The following is an 18,148-nucleotide window of genomic DNA, read 5'->3' as shown; positions in this document are numbered from 1 at the left end:
CTGGCCTGTTTGTCCGTGAACGATGTCGGGCATCAATCGAATCATTGAGGAAGGGTCGCACCAAGTCTACACGGCCTGCTGGAAACGACCTGCTGGCTTCAGCACATACAATGCAACATGCCAACGGAGCTGACGGGAAGTACGGCCATGGCGAAAATGACAATCGGGCCTATCTGGGTGTAAGCTGATGGGTTGCTGTACAACTCAAAAGAGCACCCTTCACTTCGATTGGCCTGGATCGGCCAAGCATTCGCCGCCAGGCGTTTGAGTGCTGCGTAATAGGCTGCTTCGTCAAGCGTTTGGCACCTAAATTTGGCGACTGATCCAGAGTGTAATGGTACAGGCACCAGCCATCACCCTTTTTTAAAGGCGGGCAGCGCAAGGCTTCGAGACCAGCATCAGAATGTATTCAATCTGATGCCGTCTGTGCCACTCACTGAGAAGATGCTCGGAATCCCAAACCAAGTCCGCCGCTGGACACGGCAAATCAGCTAAGGCGGCTTGTGGCGCATCGTACACCCTCGTTCATATCTTCGTGTCCGCACCCATAAATTCAATGGATATGACCAGTAATCACGGGGAAGATTCGACATGCTTCTTGTCAGCCACCACACCCCCAAGAAAAACCCTGAGACGAAGTAGGGGGATAACGTTAGCCCCCAAACTCAGGGCCAGCGACGGCAAGACCGCACAGAAGCAAGGCGGCGCAGCGGGTTTGGTTTCATCATGGCTCAGACCAGCACTTCAGCACAGCCCTACCAGCGTGGAGCAGCGAATAATCTAGACGCCTGACTTTATTTGGCGCAGCGTCGTGTGGCCGTGGGGCGGGATCAACAGGAGCGATGCGCGCTGCGACGGGTGTATGCGTCCCTAGAGAATAGGTCGTTCGCCCGCCCGGTTCGGCACATGGATCAACGATGTGCGATTGTATATGGAATCCTCGCTCACGGAGTGTGATGAAGACAGGCCCCAGGCCAAAAATACGTTCGCCCAGGTGTAGCCAGCGATATAGGTTGTTGAGCCCAGCTCGCCACACGTGCCAAGGTAGCGCACATTCTCGCCCCAAGCAGGCCTTTTGGTTGTTTCAGTTGGTGCAGCACATTGACGAACTTGATTCGGGTTGAGGCGAGACGAGGCAAGACGAGGCGTGAGCAAGGCGTCCACCTGGCTGGCCTGACCGAAAAGAAAAAGACGCCTCGTTCTTTGAGCGACAAATGGCATTCGGTGACCGGTATGTGCCACGGATGGCTTGGAGACGAGACACAGAAGCATGCCGGACACAACCTGCCAGATCAATGCCGTGGCATGAGCAGCAACGCTGTCTCCAAAGCACTCATTGCCTCTGTACTGCCCTGCGTCGGTTCAGTGCATCCGAGATCGAAAGGCGATGCCCGATGAACCTGATCCAGGTGGAAGGCACGTTGAGGAAGTAGTTTCACTCTTTCCTGCCGGGAACTTTACTCAGCTCCTGCCCGCCTGGCACGAGAATGATGACAGACACCCAGTCCAAGGCAGTCGGTCGGGGAGGCGTCCGCAAGGTTCGACACGGGCGGGCGATAAGCCAGGTGACTGACCCAAGTGCTAGCAACCACTCCTACGATCGGCCTCGCCCTCAAGAACGGTTTCCTTGCTCGTCTGTTGGGCGATCTAGTCGTTCGTCATCAAGGTCACCAGACCTGCCCAGCACCTCGGTTTCATGACGCCCAACGCTGCTCGGCCTCCAGCGGTGAAGCAGGCCAAGTGAAAGACTGCCTACCTCGAAAGTCACGCCAGCAGAACACCGGGCCAGTGAGGCCATTCCACTGTAACAAGCCCACCTGTCGGCCATGACGGCGACGGCGACCGCGTCCAGCCCGTGAGGAAACAGCGGCGATGCGCTACTGCCACCCCTTCCTGCGGGTCTTGGTCGCTCATGCACGGGCCAGGTACCCGCCAGGTACCTCCCTGGCTCCTGGGTAAGTTACCCTTCCAACCGCTGTCGTCTTGCCGCAGCAGACTGCCAGGGACTGTCAGCAGGGTTGTCCAGACTCGACTCGGACTGGCCCGGATTGGATTGTTTGGCGAGGTGAGCGGGTGTCGGCGGGCTGAAGTGATGTGAGCTGGGCTAGATCGGGCTGTTATGTGAGGTGATCAACGTTCTTCTAGTAGACCCCCTCTTTACAAGAACTCATAGCCCAGAAGCATCATGACATTCTTCGTTTTGGCGAGGCTCATGCCAGATCTGGGAGGGAAAGATTCGGGCCCGGCAACGTGGGTATAGCATGGTTGCTTGCCATAGACTTGCCTCGCACAGATTAAATCATCAGGGGGATACGCAACCAAATTAGTGACAGCTCGAGCCCCCCGTCCCATCCACTCGTCGCTCCATTTCCTCATCGACCCTGGCTGTTCTCGGGGTCCTCACCCTCGCTCGGGAGTGACGAGTGCAGGTTCATTTTGTGATGTCAGCGACAACGGTATGGTCAAAGTCAGCCGCAAAAGCCTCTCATCGTACATGTATGCGCGACGGGCGAGAAACTCGAGCCGGCCATCAATTCCGAACCACCGACCCAAGTTCTCCAATCATCATCCTCTGTAGCGGCTGTCCGAGACGACCAAACTTTGGACACTCGCTCGCCATTATTCAACCAAGATGGACGATGAGGTCCGACCATGGGTGCTGTTACCGTGAAAGCTCCACTGGACATGGGCAATCATACGAAGTCGATGAGCACCTCCGTTCTCGCTTCTATCGCCGCAGCTGTATTCGTTTGCTCGGCTCAAAAGTCTCAACTGGATGGACTCATCGGCCCAAATCCGCATCCCATGAGGTGCGATTCCGGGAGGGTGGGGCACTAGTAGTTCGCTAGTCGGGTGAGCCATCACCGCTTCGAACGACCATGGGGGCCCTTCCAATCTGTGATTGCGGGAGCAGCGGTAGCCAGTCTGCCCAGCCCTGTCCTGTCCGTGGTCTCCCTGACTAAGGGACTAACCCGGTTGAGGAGCGATGGCCCCTCAGCCACAGCTCTAGTAGGTTGTCAGTAGGCCACAACTGTGGCCTATCGTCCACACGAAGTTTGGCTGCGACTGCCTCAGCAATGATGCTGAAGAAGTCACAGGAGCTGGAGGCAAAAGTAACATTTGCGCCAGATTGAGTGTGTTACTTCCGTCGGCGGATGGCTGACATGAGCTGCAAGGCAAGGTTGGTCTGGCCCAGTCAGTTAGCCGGAAGCGAGAAAACCACTTTTCGTGACTGAGCGTTAAAGTGTCGAATCGCTGCAGCGTCCACAAACGGAACAGCCGTCAAAAGTAACCCAAGAGAGTGGGCCGTCCACGTCCGGATCTTGAAGTCAACCTCATTGATGTGCGGTTTGTTTTCCTTGGCCTCGTCTTCGGCTGCAACGATGGGGAAGCCAAGATCAGATGATGTGCACCACTGGACAGCGAAATGCTACTTTGCCCGGCTCAGACGAACCGTCATTGTCGATCCATCTGTGTATGATTGAGACATGTTGAGCTCAGACACGCAAGCCGCGTCCAAGGATGGGAATTGGCTGAGGGCGGGTGAGCTCGTCCGTGCTGCCTGACGGGCTCTGCGGCGTGCCCTTTGCTTGTCAGGTGTGAAACTGCAGCGGAACCGCCCCGGATGAGTTCCAGTCGGCGAGGTTTCATGCGGACATCTCTGTTGTCTTCTCCTTCATGTCGAGAAGTCGAGCAGACGCCCTACAGTGGCTGAGATGATGCCTCTAGCGGACACAGAAGAATGTCAAGATGCCGCAACACACGGAGAGTTAAGACGATCCAGAGATCCCCACTAACGCCTCTTCAGGCCCAGCTGCAGCTCCAAACACAAGCAAACATTGTCGCGACCAAGTGGGCAGCCCGATGGCCACGTGCACTACGTCTGCAAAGCAATTCATGATGAGGAGACGACTTTTCGTCCGGCAGCCAGGGGAGGAGAAATGATGGGGGTCTTGCGCCCCATCGGACAAGTCGTCTGGCCTCCCACCTGCAAAGCTAAAGTCCAGCCAGTGGAGACGAACACTCTTCGGGGGTCTGGGGTCCAGTTTCGGGCCTGGCTGACAAAACTACCTAGGTACCAGCAAGCTCCTCTGGAGTGGCACAGGAAATGACAAAGAAAGGCAGGTTGGACAACAAAGTGAAGCAAGGACCATGGACCATGAAACGCACAAGATGCCCTTCAATCACTTTGCTGTCTACTTGGTTGGGTTGCCGATTGGCACACCATCGAATGCTCTTGAACGCCATGCAAAGTGAGGCGTTGACTAGACATCTATGTTGCCCGTGAGACATCGCCTGCGGAGGGTACCCGAAGTACATGTAGAGGCAGGTACTCTGCACCCCCTCCCTCCTGCCGTTTTACGAAGGAAAGCTGGGCCCCGCGGCCAGCACACCCACCAGGCCCCAACCTGAGAAGGGAAGCCCCCAAAGGTGGCCAAGTACTGTGCTTGTATCTTCTGCAGAAACCCTCCCTGGCTAGCCTCCAGCTGGCGGCCCATCCTGCACCAGTCACAGACCGCCGAGGCCAGCTGCGAGGCACGGTACGGCGGCCGGCACCCTCCCTGTCGCAGCGCACTAACAGCCTGAGTACCCACAGCTGGTGACGGTGGGAGGTGCTGCCAGCAGTGAGTCCAGCCCAGACGAGGGTGGGTGAGTGTGGAAATAGTGACTGTATCCACTCCCCTCACCACACCTCTTGCTCCCCGTCTGGTACGACGTGACTTCCAGGCCCATGTCCCCCGTGCCTCGTTCCCACTCAATTGTCAGGTACCTCCAACCTGACCCGCCCTGCCTGCCTGCGTGCCAGTTCCCTCGGATCCTCCTGACCTCACCTCACCACTTCACCTCCTCCTCCTCTATCATCCTCTTTCCGGTCTCCTCACACGACCTGGCCCTTCACTCGAACAGCCTGTTTGTTCGGTGATTCACCTGGACCTTTTGTCAGGCTGTTTGTATTGTTCAGCCAGGTGGCCAACCTACAAGCCCGACAATCCACTCCATTGGCCTCTTTGTACCAATACCTAGACACCCCTTCGACTCGTACCGACAATGTGACGGCCGAACCTTCAGAGAACCTTCTCTTTCGACCAACCTCTTAAGAGTCTGAGCCTCACACGAGCCACCGATTTCTACCATACCCATCCTCCGAGCTACAACATATCCACTCGTATTTACGGGATCACTCGCGACCTCCCTCTGAATATCTCCACACAACCTCACAATGGCCTCGCTGAAGGTCCCAGATGCGGGCCTCCAGTTGGAGGGCTCCCCTGACGCTTCGGTCGGCGTACCTACACAGGCTTTTGCCCTCAGTCTGTCTGACAGCGTTATTGAGGACATGATCAGGTGTGTCCAGAATGGCGAAGACATCCAGCTGTCTTTGGGAAACAGCCCGGTAAGTCCCCCCCTGCTGGAGTCGACACGTCTATACCCTTTCCCTTTGCATAATTGCATTGTCGTGCGGACGACCATGACCACATCGGTCGTTTGCTCGAATGACAAACAACAGGCTACGCAATTGGAGCTTGTGCTGCCGTTCTCTCCTCCTTGCCTCCATATCTTTCCTGAGGCGACGAGTCCTGTGGGGTACCAAACTGACCGCAAGACTGTTATAGACCTTCCTGTACGGTTCAGATTCCTTCACGCCTTCGCCGATATCCGATCCCGCCTCCGTCGACATTTTCCTCACAAAGCCCTTCGAATCCACCAAGATCGCCTCTCGAATTCCAATCACAACCTCACTCTGGCAGAAACCAAGCTCTCCACGATCTGATACCAGTGAACACAATGCTTCTGCCAGATCCAAAAACCTTGCTTCGTCCTCAGCATCTTCTGCTCTGGACTCAGATGCAGAAAACCTACAGAATTCCATGGCAGCAGCGGAGGCATCGAAGAAGCAGTACGTTTTGGGCGGTTTGTGGCAAGAAAACCTAGTTGGATGGTCACTAACAGGAACAATAGCTCACGCATTCTTGAGAAGTCGATGCCTACACAAAAAAAGCCATCAGCCAAGGCGAAATCCAAGTATCTTTCGAGCATGGCGTCGTATGGTACAGGCGGCTCTCTACCGTCTTCCCCAGCGTTGACAGCGGTGGGGTCTCCATCTCTTAACCAAGGCTACGGTGCTTCTCAACAATCGAGGGACAAGGCCAAGGGTCAGAGGACCATGATTGTCCACGAATTAGCCGCAGCAGATCAGTCTTATGACTTCCTGGAATCAAAATGGGATGGCAAGGCGGACGACTTCAAGCTTACTCTTGAAAAGGTTGCCGACTTCGACAACAGTGCACAAAAGTGGATGCTAAAGAGACTTTACTGGAAAGAACTGGACGTTTGGAGATATGATTACGACAGTCCTGACGATAGGCAAAAGGCTATCGACAATGCTATTCGGGCCTTCGACAAGATGCGGTTGGGAATCGAGGAACCCGAATGGCAAAAGCTGCTCCCCAAAGATGAGCGTGGCAAGGGGAAAATCCTGAGCAAACTGCAAGCCAACATCGCCAAAGGCCCGGCTGTGCCAACACCGAAGATCAAGGTTCAAAAGGCCGACGATGGGACAAGCGATGCGGGCGGCGAAGACGCACTCAAGATCGATGATGGGAGGAGCTCGGTGCGATCCAACTCATCATTGCCGGGGAAAAAGAAGGTCAGCAGCGCCGATGCACAAGTCAAGAGGCTCTTGTCGAACAAGCCCAGCAAACCCAAAGCAGCCCCAGCAAAAGCGCCGGCCTCCAAGTACGCGAAGGACAGGGTTTCATCGTCTGCACCGGCAAAGGGCGGCAAGGTACTCTCAGCGGAGTTCATCTCAGACTCCGATTCAGAGTCTTCAAGCAATAAGCCGATGGCTAGTGTCTCGTCATCGAAGACCAAGAGGCCATCGCCAGCCCCGGCTCCTAGGCCGAAGGAAAAGCCAGCCCCAGCCTCGGCCCCGGCCCCGCGACCTAAGTACCCTCCTAGACCGAAGCCTGTCGAACGGCCAGCCGAGCAGTCAAATGAGCGACTGGTGGATCGTGAGCCCACAAGGCAAGCCAAAACACAAGCGCCGGTCAAGCGGCGCAGAGATGAGGAGCCGGAGGAGAGCAGCTCAAGTTCGGGCGCGCCGCTCGCCAAGCGTATGAAGCCGAAAATGTCAACAACTGGTGAGAAGGCACCGATCAGGCCTCCAACGAAGCTCAAGCAGCGACCCATCCCTGCGGACACGACACGAAACTCCTTGGCTTCAAACGGTAGTCTCCCCTATAAAGCCACCAAGAACACTTCGCCGACCAAATCTTCGCCACTGGCCTCCTCGCCGCCGACGAACGCTTCAGATCTTGAGCAGCGACGCCAGCTCCCTCCGGACCTGGCCCCCATCAACCGCAAGCGCAAGGTCACTGCTGACACTTCTGATGATGGCTTGTCAAGCAAGGGCAGCACCACAAGTGCCGACAGCAATAAGCGATACAAACCCATTGGCCAGGATCTTGTTCGCAAAGCACACAAGTTCAAGATGTTCTATGAGAAGTACGCATCGCTACACCGAGAGATTGCGAACATGGACCATCCGCCAAAGGATCGACTGGCCGATCTGATCGATATGCGACAGCGGTTACAGAACATGAAGACGGACATCTACAGAGAGTGCCCGCCTGCCATCGCGGCAGTCTAGAAGTGATTCCGGTAGGTACAATGAGTGTACGATGAACGGCCGAGGGGTGTGCGGACAGCATCATGAAAGGACCTTTCAAGAGCGCCTCAGCTCAAACGAACCAAAGCATCAGCAACAGCGTTTTGTTTTCTTTCATTATTTCTTTCAGTTTAATGGGGCATTTGCATCAGACCAGGATCAGGTCAGGATATCGACGACACCGGCTAAGGCCCAGGTCATTCTGCTTTTTGATATTGCATGGACAAAATGGCAAGATGGAGCCAGCAGCTGCGCCTGGGGACAGGCTACCGCAAATCCACGTTCTTTCTTCCTCTTGATACCACAAGCTGTTACAGTTGAACAGACACAATATGCCTGATTGAATTTAACGGAAATGCTGATACATTGGGTTGTGATTTCGAAGTCGTATCTCTTAGTAGCACTAAAAGTACTCTTTCAAACCCCTCAGTGAACGACGAAATGTCATGCTTCTGGTTCATCGCTCTAACCTAAGACAACTTTCCTCGTGACGACGTGACCGCAACTTTTCTCCCTGCATCCACCACACGCGGGAACGCGCACCGTTTAGTGTTAGCCCAATCTTCAATTTTCTGCTCCTTCTGCTTGCTTTTGCTTTTCTTCTTTCGCTCCGGTTTTTTTTCCTCCCTCCCCAAAAAAGCGCCTTCAAGCTGGCACGAGACATGGTTGCGGGAGGGGGAATCATCTGGCATGCGGGTGGGAAAGTGACCAATCGGCAGGGTGACGCGGATCGGCGTAGAGGTCGTCGATCAGGGAAGGGGGGGTGGAGGACTGCCTGCCGGGCGATCAGGGCATGGTGCGGGATCGTTGGGGGGTTCTCGAAGGGGCCCCAGCCAGGGTGGAAAGGGGGGGGGGGGGGGGGGGGGCGGGTTCCCCAATGGCGGTGGCATCAGCTTACTTGGGCCCCCTTGGGTTTGGTCCTGTTTCGTCTGAATTGTTTGAGCTTGGTGGGTTTGCGTCTGATGGTAAATTTGATGTTGAGGAAGTCTTCATGCATAACTAACTACGATGGCTCCCTGCGCTGGGCTTTGATTGCACTGGCCCCTTGGAGGTGAAGATCCTTGTCAACTGCACGAAACCACTTGAGAGTAAAACTGAGGATTGACCCAACAACACAAACGTGATTGAGTGTGAATGATGGCCACCTACGTTGGGGAAAAGTGCGATCAAGCACATACCAGTATGATTGATGGTGTCTGATTGACAATCGCGCCACTCGCGATGCAAATGTCAAATCGCCATCAAAAAAGTTACTATGCTAAACGGCTACGGAGGGCCAAAGGCAAAGCACCATCGATTCGACCATATTACCGTCATGGTATCGCCATTTGGCTTCTTCCCTCATCCGCCATGGTCAGCAGCCGATCGCCCATCTCACCACAGCGACGACACATCGGTTGAGACCGGTTCTTTACGCACTGCAGGTGCCAGGTCTGACCATCTGCGTGCCTGTGGTCCAGCGGCTCTTGTAGACGACTTTACGATAGCCACAGAATTAACATCCGCCTCAAGTCCATAATCTCTTTCAGTGTCGACTATGTTCCGGGCGCCCTTCGACTCAGAAAACCTTCGAATGCATTCCGGGACCCATTCTCGTGCTCCATCGTGGGCTCGCACAAGACCCTCCTTCCCTCCCGACTATGTCCTGCCCCGCGATCGAGGCGTACGTGAAGGTGACGATGGCGACCTTATCCTCAAACGCGCACGCAACGACGCCTCCGAGTTAGATCGTCAGGCAAAGGTAGTTTCGTTGCAGATCGGGCTTCGCCATCTGAGAAACGCTTATGTGGAGGCCAAAAACCAATGTCAGGTAGCCCTCGACGGCTTCGACACAGCAACTCAAAAGGTTGCGTCGTTCGCCGGGCCAAAGGCAATCTGCCAGTTGTGGCAAGATTATCTACGACATCGGCAAAGTACTAGGGTAAGGATGTACGCTGCATTGGATGGTGTCAACTATTGTCTGCTCAACTTGGGACAGCAGCGTAATCGAATCACACTGCCCAAGTCGTTCGGCAAGCACCTCTGTAGAATAGTCAAGAGGGGACAACATATCATAAGGGAGTCTGCCGAAGCCAAGACCGAACACAGGGCGGCACATCGGCTCGTCATCACTATCACAGCTGCTGCTGCTGACGTCGATCCTGACTCCGAAGCCAACTATCGCCTGTTGCACGCTGTGGATCCGTCACTTGTTAGACAGAACCATGACGAACCGAAAACAAACAAGTCCACCGAGGACGAGAATACAGATGCCAATGATGGCAACCCGGTTTGATGAGACGAGTTGCGGAAGAGCCACAGTTAAGTGGAACGAATCAAATACGCTTGTAGAGACAATTTCGACAAGAGCCACTGTTCGTAGGTTTCGAGAAAGTGCTAGAGGTCAGCGAAAAGGAAGCGCGAGTCACATCCGTAGTGTCAAAAGGATGGGCAGAGAGTCGGACGCTATGATGTCGGGGCAATGGCTATCTAGATCTAGGAAGACTGCGCCGCACTCATCATGCGGTCAAGACAATTAGTAGTATTCCAGATTCGAGAGGGAAGAGTGGCGTCGTGATTTGGAGGAACTAACCTTGAAAAAATGACCAAGCATCGCCCTCTAGACAGAATGATCGGAATCGAGTTTTGGACGACACCAGCTGGGCAAAGCCCAGCCAGTGACCCCCAAGTCGCGCATCGCACTCAAGTACTTTGTACAATCTCCGCAACGGCTTCCCATAGGGATCACCAGGACGCGCCTCGCCGTCCCCCCGAGAGGGTATACACGAAGCGGCCTGGGCCCTGAGATTTCTGATGCCTGTTGCTGACGCCAATGGCGTCGAACCCTCACGGGCGGCTCGCGTCAGCCCGCGCGTGGCAGGTGACAACGGTATGTTCTTCGTAGAGATTTGCTCCGAATTTCCCGCATGCAAATGAGTGTCCCTTGAAAGGTCGACTCGAGATTCTGCTTGCACAGAATCTCTGTTCGTCAGCATGGAAGCGCAACTGTGTCTAGAGGGCGATGCTTGGTGAGGAAGGAAAGAAGGTTGAGGGCATGGCATTTTCGTAGCTCCAAACTTTTATTGCGGTCCAGTGTGGGGTCTCGCCTGGGCGGTGACTCAAGGTGCCTCATCTACCTTGGTAACTTATGATGGCAGCCTTGCAGGTCAGGCAGCCAATCGGGAGCTGAATTGCTGTCAGGCCAAGAGGGTAGGAAAGGCCGAAGGGTTCCTGCCTTCACGATGCCCCCACCTTCCCTTTCCCCTCAGGGAACCCCGCATGTGGATCATAGCACGAAAAAAGGGGTGTCGATATCGTGGGTTTTTGGTGCGATCCCGTCAACGGCGACAAATTCTTGGTCCCCCGTTGAAAATCCCCGCCGTCCTCATGATGCTGCATTGAGGGTCCATCTCAGTGTCGCATTTGATTTCATGTCATCGCCCTTTCTTTCCTTATCTCGATGCCATAATCATATCATTTCCAAACGCCTTCGTCATTGAGTTGTCGGTACCCAGGGCAATCACGATGCTTGAACCCAAGGACTTTCCTCAGATGTGGCAAAAGCCTTCAAGCCAAGATCTGCGTTCCTGTCTACAGAGCCTGGAAATGAGCCCAACTATATGGAGCCATATGAGCCGTCAGCCACAGATTGAGGAGGACCAAGAGGCTACAGCATATGTGCGACGCGAGATGTCGATGTATCTTTCCTCCATTGTCAAGAGTGGATTGACCTGGATTGATGACGAAGAGGAGAAGGAATTCATCTGGTCAGAGGCGAGCCGGAGATTATCAGAGCGTTGTGGCAGAACAGGTAAGTGACTTTCCCTTCTGCATTGCAACCATTTTTGACAATTCTAGCCATGGGCGAAATCACACGTCGTTGGCCTTGCAGGGGAAGCGAACAACCAAATGAGTTCGAGTTGATAATCCGAGAGCCGCCGCTGACCGGAGATTCGCTCGGACACAAGACGTGGGGCTCATCCTATGTACTCGCAAGGCACCTTCCACAGCTAACGTCAACTTCGCTGGCTCGACTGTTTGCCGAAAGTCAGAAAGAGTCTCGGCTTACCGTTCTTGAGCTCGGATCAGGAACAGGGCTTCTCGGTATCGCTGCAGCAGCTTTGTGGAAGGTCGACATTGTTATGAGCGACCTACCTGAAATCATGGCCAACTTGCATCACAATGCTGATGCGAACCGATCCGTTGTTGAGTCTCTCGGGGGCTCGCTGAATGATGGTGCCTTGACATGGGGTAGCACATCCAAGGGTGAAGTCGATCAAGCGCTGTTCGGTGAGAAGAATCAATTCAAAGTGAGTTCACACAGTCTTGTCGCAATCATCAGCTGACAACGAGCGAAGATTGTTCTGGCCGCGGACCCAATGTACGACGATATTCACCCTGTTCTTCTCGCTGGTGCGTTCTCAGAGCACCTGTCATTCGACAGCGACTCGCGAGCCGTCGTTATGGTTCCCTTACGTGACGAAACGACCAGGAACCTCCTAAAGACCTTCAGAGCCTCTATGGAAGCAGGCCCGGACGTATTGCAATGCATAGAGGAGGGCACGCTCGACGGCCAGGATGATTGGGGCGAGGGCGACGACAGCTCTTTGATTAGTTGTTGGTGGGGTGTGTTTGCTCGCACCCAGGCAAACGCATAAGGACGACTGAAAACAAGTCAACAATCTACCTGAAATGGTTGAGTTTGCTGGTGGAGAGCATTCCTATATCCCACCGCCCCATGGCGGAATATTTACACCACAGCACGAGGGCTCTCAATGACGTACGCCTCTCTTCGTAACCCAACACTGAGCACCTGCCAGCACTGAAAGGTATCTTTCTGCTTTAACCTGGCAACCGCGGTCTGGAGAAACAAAGAGAATGGAGCCACATAGTCAGACCTGCCCTGAGCCGACCACCACCCCGTCCTATCTACCCCTTTTAGTCACGACCAACCTGACCACGCCCTGTGCGACCTTCTCACAGTGCAGAATACCATATCAAGCCCAGCCCATCGGTGATTCACAATACTGGACTCTCGGGTATAAAGTCGAGCAGGTCATGGATCAGATACGACTTCACAATCCTGCAATCGTACATACCATGCGCATGACTGAAACTCTACATCAAGTCTGTGCGTCCCAAACAATTACGGCTTCTTCAATAATAAATCCCCAAGAGATTCAAACGAAAACTGACCAGCATGGCTGGCAAGCCAAGCTATACAAGGAAACAAATTGAATTTGTTCTCATTCATATTCTCGACAAAGTAGCCCTGCATAGGATCATCGAGGCCTTTAAGGAGACATTTAGCCAGGATGTGACTATTGGGCAGATTAAATATTTAAAGAGCAAGTACGGCAAAGATCCAGACTATGGGTAAGAAGCCGATACTTCTATCATCAAAGATCAAATACTCACACGGAATATAGGTCGCCTCTTCTTGAAGGACGTGTGAGGATAGTGGAAGAAATGGCTACCTTGTAAGTTTGTCGCCTTGCATTATCCTTAATAACCAGCGCTGTCATTCGCATACTCAAGATCAGGGACCACAAGCTGACAATTTTTCAAGGCGCACCCCAGCAGATGCAATTTTTCCTTATCAACCATGCCAACATTCGGGGTTGTCTCAGACGGCAAGCGAAGAGCAGAAGCAGACAGGAAATGTACCATGGAATCCCTGTAATGGTCTTCCAACCCCTCGTGCACCTGCTGAAAACTTCTTCCTCACGAATCACCAAAATACCATCACGGAGCAAACAGGCAGAATGGCGTGTGCTGATGGTTATTACCCTGCTCGGCAGCCATCACACCCTCTTCATGCTAACTCAGCTATGGGACATGGCCCGTATTGGACCAACAACTTGCCACAAGAACCTTCCGAGCCTTACAAAATCCTAAGACAGTTTCCACCAAGGATCAGAGATACAGAAGATACCAACTCTTCTGACTATCATCTTTGGGCGTCGAGAGATGACCAACTGCAGCAAGTTGGGGTCACTTCGCCAGTGTCTCCGCCTTCAAATGCCTCTGATGTACCTGACGGGCTCATGTCAAATGTCGAGCATTGGAACGCCCAACAGAGCCCCTATCAATCGTCGCAACACGGATATGGCGACCAATTTGTACAAGGGCACAGTTGCTTATTATCCGACAACTCGCTGTCGTACGCCTCACGCTCTATGGCCGGACCGGAAATCTCGTGGGATCCCGTCGGAAGACCTCAGCAGGGACAGACTACGACTAACGGTCAGCTCAACAAAACCCAAGACAGCTATCAACCAGTCGCCTCTGAGCAGCCACCTTCGAACAACCCACGACTGGACGGTCTGCAAGATGATCCATGGCCTGGTCTTCCGTCAGGGGCTCAATCTCAATATTCAATGTGGCCCGCACCGCAGGGCTCTGAGAATCTACCACCTCCACCTTACTCTGAAGTTCATCCAGGGCTGGGAAACACAAATACAGCTTCGCACCTCAGTACTACGGGATAGACTCCCGATGGTATAGACGACAGTCTGTTCAATAGTTCCTCCAACTCGAACTTAACACCGCATGAGACCCAGGCCTTACAGGTAATCGATATGCCTCTAACAATGCCCGACGAAACCAGCAATGGCATTGACCAGGGTGACAATACCTTTGAAGAAACCACCGGATACAGGAGCCACGAAGCGTCAACCACGGACACGGATGTCGACCAGCAGCCAAGCTACAACAGCGATGCTCTAGAGCTGGTTCACCCCACTCACGACCACGCAGAGGCACGGGGTGTCGGGGAGGGCTGGAGTTTCTTTGACGAGGCGGTGGCGTTCACCAATTCGCGGACGGGGAGCATGGGTGAGCATGGCAACCTCGACGAGGCCGATACGCTTCTCGCGGCGGCTTTTACAGAATCTGAAATGGCTGGCACATACATGAATTGAGCTGGTGGGCGCCTGTGGTGGGAGGTGGTGGGTGGCGAGTGGAGGAGAGCGCACAGGTTCACGGCTGAGGTATCTCTAACTCTCAAAGCACAAGGTAATGGTCTCAAATACTTTACTCTTCATTCAGGAAACCTCGTAGTAAAAAGACGGTCCCAGGGATGCAAAGTTACGACCCTTTGACTCACCATTGAGCAGCGCCATCTCTTAGTCACTACGATGTCACAAATTCACGTGAGTTGAAAGGGGTGAAGCACCGAATTTCTCAAGCCTGATCATGTTCATGTAATATGTTCGACTCCGACTCATCTACCAAGTCATAAATGGAAGAACGCTCGCTGAGAAAGTTGTCAATGTAAGTTCGTATGGACAGTCCTTGTCCCGCATGAAACGAATGATGGCAATATAGAGGGCCTTCCTCCGAATTTCAACAGGCCGCCAGAGCCTTTCAGAATGGGTATCTAGTGCATAAGGTAGAGAAAATGGAGGTGATTCGCGAAGAAAGGAACATTAGCGTCCTTTGGAAGGTGATAATTCCAGATGGTCTGTGATCTGGAGCGAAGGGGGTGGCTCGTCGAGGGCAGAGTAGCTGAGAGACAGCAAGTAGTACGTTCCCATCAGATCGCGATGCTTACGCTCTTTCTTGTGTCCGCCTCTTCAATAGGGAAACCAAAGACAAGTCGGAACAAATCTTTCAGGAAGATGTACTGTGAGGACCGGTGTGCCATGAGATTGACACTCTTGGCCACATCAGGGGCTGAGGCCCGTTTGCCCCTGGCGGGTAGAATAGCTGCTGGACCTCTGAAAGCAGCATCGCCAAGGACGGAGTTTCGGTAATTTTGGAGCAGTGTTGCTTGTGAGGGAATGTTTCCGAACGATCCGTTGGGCAGTTGCTTCACGAAGGACTGTAGCGCTGCAGTCCCAGTCTTGCCGTCATTGGTGGGGTCGCGAACATAACCGACATTCATGGCTGCTTTCAGCATCAGCGCTTTGATGCGCGTGACGTTTATATCTTCCCCCGCTGTCGCCGTTGTTGCGGTACTCGAAGTCTTGGCACTGGACTGGGAGTATGACGATAGGTTTGATGCACTGCTAGACCACCTGCCGCCGCGGCCTGATTCGGATGTGGTGCCGAGTACAAGGATATTGGGCACTCTGGGTGACTGGCTTTCAGGCGAGATGGGGGTGTCTTCGAATTCTGTAACTGGAGTCTCCGGAACTGGAGGTGGTTTGCGGGGCCGTTCATCAACTAGACTCTTGTGGCTCTTCTGCGTCGAATGCAGGGAGGAACGATTCGAGGTGCGACTCTCACGCCCTGAGGGCTGTTCGTTGACAAAGAAACTTGTCTGGCTCGGACGAGGGGTATTGCGGTCCGGTCGAACTTGAGTCCATCCGTCTCGGAAAATATCGCACAGATCCCAGCAAGCCTGTACAGCCGACCCCAAGAGTTCCTCATCGGGAGCTTTGCCGTCGCGTCTGTTTTGTCTCAGGCTGAATAGCATCTCTGCCAAAGTCCAGCAAGCCTTGAGTAGGGAGTCTGTCTCCTGTGCCAACTCGCTCCGTTGCTTCATCAGCCGATGGCACAAAGTTATGTAAAAGTCCAGAGTCCTCTCTCGGAATTCCTCTGGAAGGTTTCGGCTGTCTTGGGCGCTGTATAAGCTGTTGTCAAGTCAGTAGCCACTTTCGTAACAAGCAGCCCGGTGGAGGTACGTACTGGTTGTTGAGTTCGAAGCTTACGCGAAGAACCGAGTCGGCAATCTCTTCTTTCTTCTGCCGAACATCAAACAGCGACTGGCAGAAATCGCGGCACAGGTCCAGACTCTCGCGCACATTAAAAGACACAATATCTTCGTCCCTGTTGTCGTACAGTCGTTGGCACAGCCTCCAACAAGCCATCCATGCCTTCTCGTGGGCATCGGGAAGGCCTGAGCTGTTAAAGACACGAGCTCTATGAATTGAGCTCAGGTTTGCCAGCGTGTTGCAAAGCGTCCAGCATTCTCTGAGTGCCGTCCGGAGCGCCTTGATCTCCGACTCTTCTCTTGGTAAGCCGGGTGTTGCAAAAGTCTCATCGTCATACGGCTCAGCCTCAGTATCTGTCTCCCTGATCTCATCGATTTCTGTGCGTTGTCAGATGATAGGTCGCTACTACGAAGATGGATACATACTTTCAAGGCTGCTAGTACTGCTTGACCTTAGTCTTGAAGACTCGCTCAACATGTCCTGCAGGTCTTGAGCTCGAGGCGTGGCACTGTCCAAACTGTACCTTACAGCGCTGATATTGGTCGTCAGGGGAGGTGGGTGAGGGAACGAGGGCGACTGCCGAAGGGGGTTAGTATGAGCTGAGTAAAATACAGGAGCTCCTCAAAAACCGACCCTGAGCTGCTCCTGCGCATGTGTTGGCAGAGCGGTGGTATCTGTCTTGGGCGATGATTTGGTGCTGGTGTGCTCTGACTTTGTTGTCGGCTCAGAGGAAGTCTGCCTCCGTTAGTAACTGTGGCGAACACAGAATGGTGTTTGATGTAGCCCACCCATGCCTGAAAGCTCTCAGGAGCCGTGTATCACGGAGACTGCTTCTTCGGTTGTCGGCTGCCCGCCAGGTGATCGGGCAAATTCGTCGCCAGCATTCGAAGCTACTAAGAGTGTTACTAAGGAGCTCAGACAAGGGAAGCGGAAAGAGCCGACCTGTGGAGGAGACGATGCATGAGCCACGACGTGGGCATCGCTCTCTTCCGCTTCTTCATCCTCGATCTCGGTTGTTTCAGTTCCGTTCGAGGTGACAGGCGAGGGGCCGACGATGTCACTGGGGCTCATGAGATTCATATTGCTGACGGGAAGCCTTTGGATGGAGCTCGGTCGCAGGGAGTTGGAATATGGGGCCGAGCGATCTGAGCTTGCCGAAGACCTGTAATCAGGTGTTGTCAGTCTTGTAGGCCATATCATGACATGGCCAGGGCGTTACGAACATGCTGATGAAGGGCGACTGAAGAGCCTCCGAGTCTGGCGACGAAACAGACATGTCTTTGTGATGGTGGGAGAACCCGGAGAGCTGGCTACCGATGGACGATCGCAGTGGCCCTTCGAGTGCCATGACTGAATCAACCGGTGCAATAATGAGACAGCGTGTCGATCGCGAGCGGTTCTTTTGGCTGTGGTCGCTGACAGTTCGCGATGGGAGGATCGCCTCCCTTAAAGACTACAACAGACTTCGACAGCAATGTTTGCTGAGCGCCTTGGCCGATCAAGTGGTTGCGAATGGAGAAGGAGGGCGCGGTAGAAGGTTGATCTCGTTGGCGGAGCCAAGTAAAGCGGTGCCGAGCTGCGCGACAGGTCTCGTCAGGCCGGCCTGGTGGTCTTTTGCGCTGTGCCACGGACGAAAGGCTAGCTCGTGGGAAATGGCGAGGCTTGGAGGAAAGGACGGCAGGCGCTCTTAAGGCAGATGACCCAGATGATGGTGGTGGGTTGAGGAGGGATTGGGGGATGGGGGTAATGGTGGTGGCCAAGGGTCTAGTCTGCGGCCGTCTGTGCCTCCCACCAAGGTGACCGGGGCCAGGTAGCTCGGTACGGAAGTGCGCCTGTCGAC

General features: G+C 54.0%; 5 protein-coding genes across 5 annotated transcripts; 4 read left to right on the top strand and 1 right to left on the bottom strand.

Moving 5' to 3' along the window:
• Positions 1–4,881: 4,881 nt before the first annotated feature.
• Positions 4,882–8,052, top strand: VDAG_00999 (COM1 protein). Its single transcript, XM_009649885.1, has 3 exons — positions 4,882–5,395; positions 5,616–5,899; positions 5,962–8,052. The coding sequence occupies exons 1-3, from the start codon at positions 5,222–5,224 to the stop codon at positions 7,649–7,651; spliced, it is 2,148 nt and encodes a 715-aa protein (XP_009648180.1). The 5' UTR covers positions 4,882–5,221; the 3' UTR covers positions 7,652–8,052.
• A 1,154-nt stretch (positions 8,053–9,206) lies between these two features.
• Positions 9,207–9,944, top strand: VDAG_00998 (uncharacterized protein; the record flags this gene model as incomplete). Its single annotated transcript, XM_009649884.1, has 1 exon — positions 9,207–9,944. The coding sequence occupies one exon, from the start codon at positions 9,207–9,209 to the stop codon at positions 9,942–9,944; it is 738 nt and encodes a 245-aa protein (XP_009648179.1).
• Positions 9,945–11,013: 1,069 nt separating this feature from the next.
• On the top strand, positions 11,014–12,835 carry VDAG_00997 (uncharacterized protein). The gene is made up of 3 exons (XM_009649883.1): positions 11,014–11,459; positions 11,507–11,958; positions 12,007–12,835. Exons 1-3 carry the CDS (start codon positions 11,339–11,341, stop codon positions 12,304–12,306), a joined length of 873 nt encoding a protein of 290 aa, XP_009648178.1. The 5' UTR covers positions 11,014–11,338; the 3' UTR covers positions 12,307–12,835.
• A 13-nt stretch (positions 12,836–12,848) lies between these two features.
• VDAG_00996 (uncharacterized protein) lies at positions 12,849–14,571 on the top strand (the record flags this gene model as incomplete). Its single annotated transcript, XM_009649882.1, has 4 exons — positions 12,849–13,024; positions 13,078–13,128; positions 13,218–14,082; positions 14,221–14,571. 4 exons carry the CDS (start codon positions 12,849–12,851, stop codon positions 14,569–14,571), a joined length of 1,443 nt encoding a protein of 480 aa, XP_009648177.1.
• Positions 14,572–14,832: 261 nt separating this feature from the next.
• Positions 14,833–17,584, bottom strand: VDAG_00995 (uncharacterized protein; the record flags this gene model as incomplete). The annotated part of the gene is made up of 6 exons (XM_009649881.1): positions 14,833–16,227; positions 16,283–16,685; positions 16,734–16,884; positions 16,942–17,043; positions 17,251–17,470; positions 17,532–17,584. 6 exons carry the CDS (start codon positions 17,582–17,584, stop codon positions 15,186–15,188), a joined length of 1,971 nt encoding a protein of 656 aa, XP_009648176.1. The 3' UTR covers positions 14,833–15,185.
• Positions 17,585–18,148: the final 564 nt, after the last annotated feature.

Source organism: Verticillium dahliae, genomic scaffold, assembly GCF_000150675.1.
Source record: "Verticillium dahliae VdLs.17 supercont1.2 genomic scaffold, whole genome shotgun sequence".
NCBI lineage: Eukaryota > Fungi > Ascomycota > Sordariomycetes > Glomerellales > Plectosphaerellaceae > Verticillium > Verticillium dahliae.
The sequence above is the reverse complement of the archived record's forward strand: the minus strand, read 5'-3'. Positions and strand labels throughout refer to the sequence as shown.

Coding starts and splice junctions, on each gene's coding strand:
- VDAG_00999 (XM_009649885.1), top strand. CDS start 5,222: ATGGCCTCGCTGAAGGTCCCAGATGCGGGCCTCCAGTTGGAGGGCTCC. Junction 5,396..5,615: donor TGTCTTTGGGAAACAGCCCG/GTAAGTCCCCCC, acceptor AGACTGTTATAG/ACCTTCCTGTACGGTTCAGA. Junction 5,900..5,961: donor GCGGAGGCATCGAAGAAGCA/GTACGTTTTGGG, acceptor CAGGAACAATAG/CTCACGCATTCTTGAGAAGT.
- VDAG_00997 (XM_009649883.1), top strand. CDS start 11,339: ATGTCGATGTATCTTTCCTCCATTGTCAAGAGTGGATTGACCTGGATT. Junction 11,460..11,506: donor AGAGCGTTGTGGCAGAACAG/GTAAGTGACTTT, acceptor TGACAATTCTAG/CCATGGGCGAAATCACACGT. Junction 11,959..12,006: donor GTGAGAAGAATCAATTCAAA/GTGAGTTCACAC, acceptor CAACGAGCGAAG/ATTGTTCTGGCCGCGGACCC.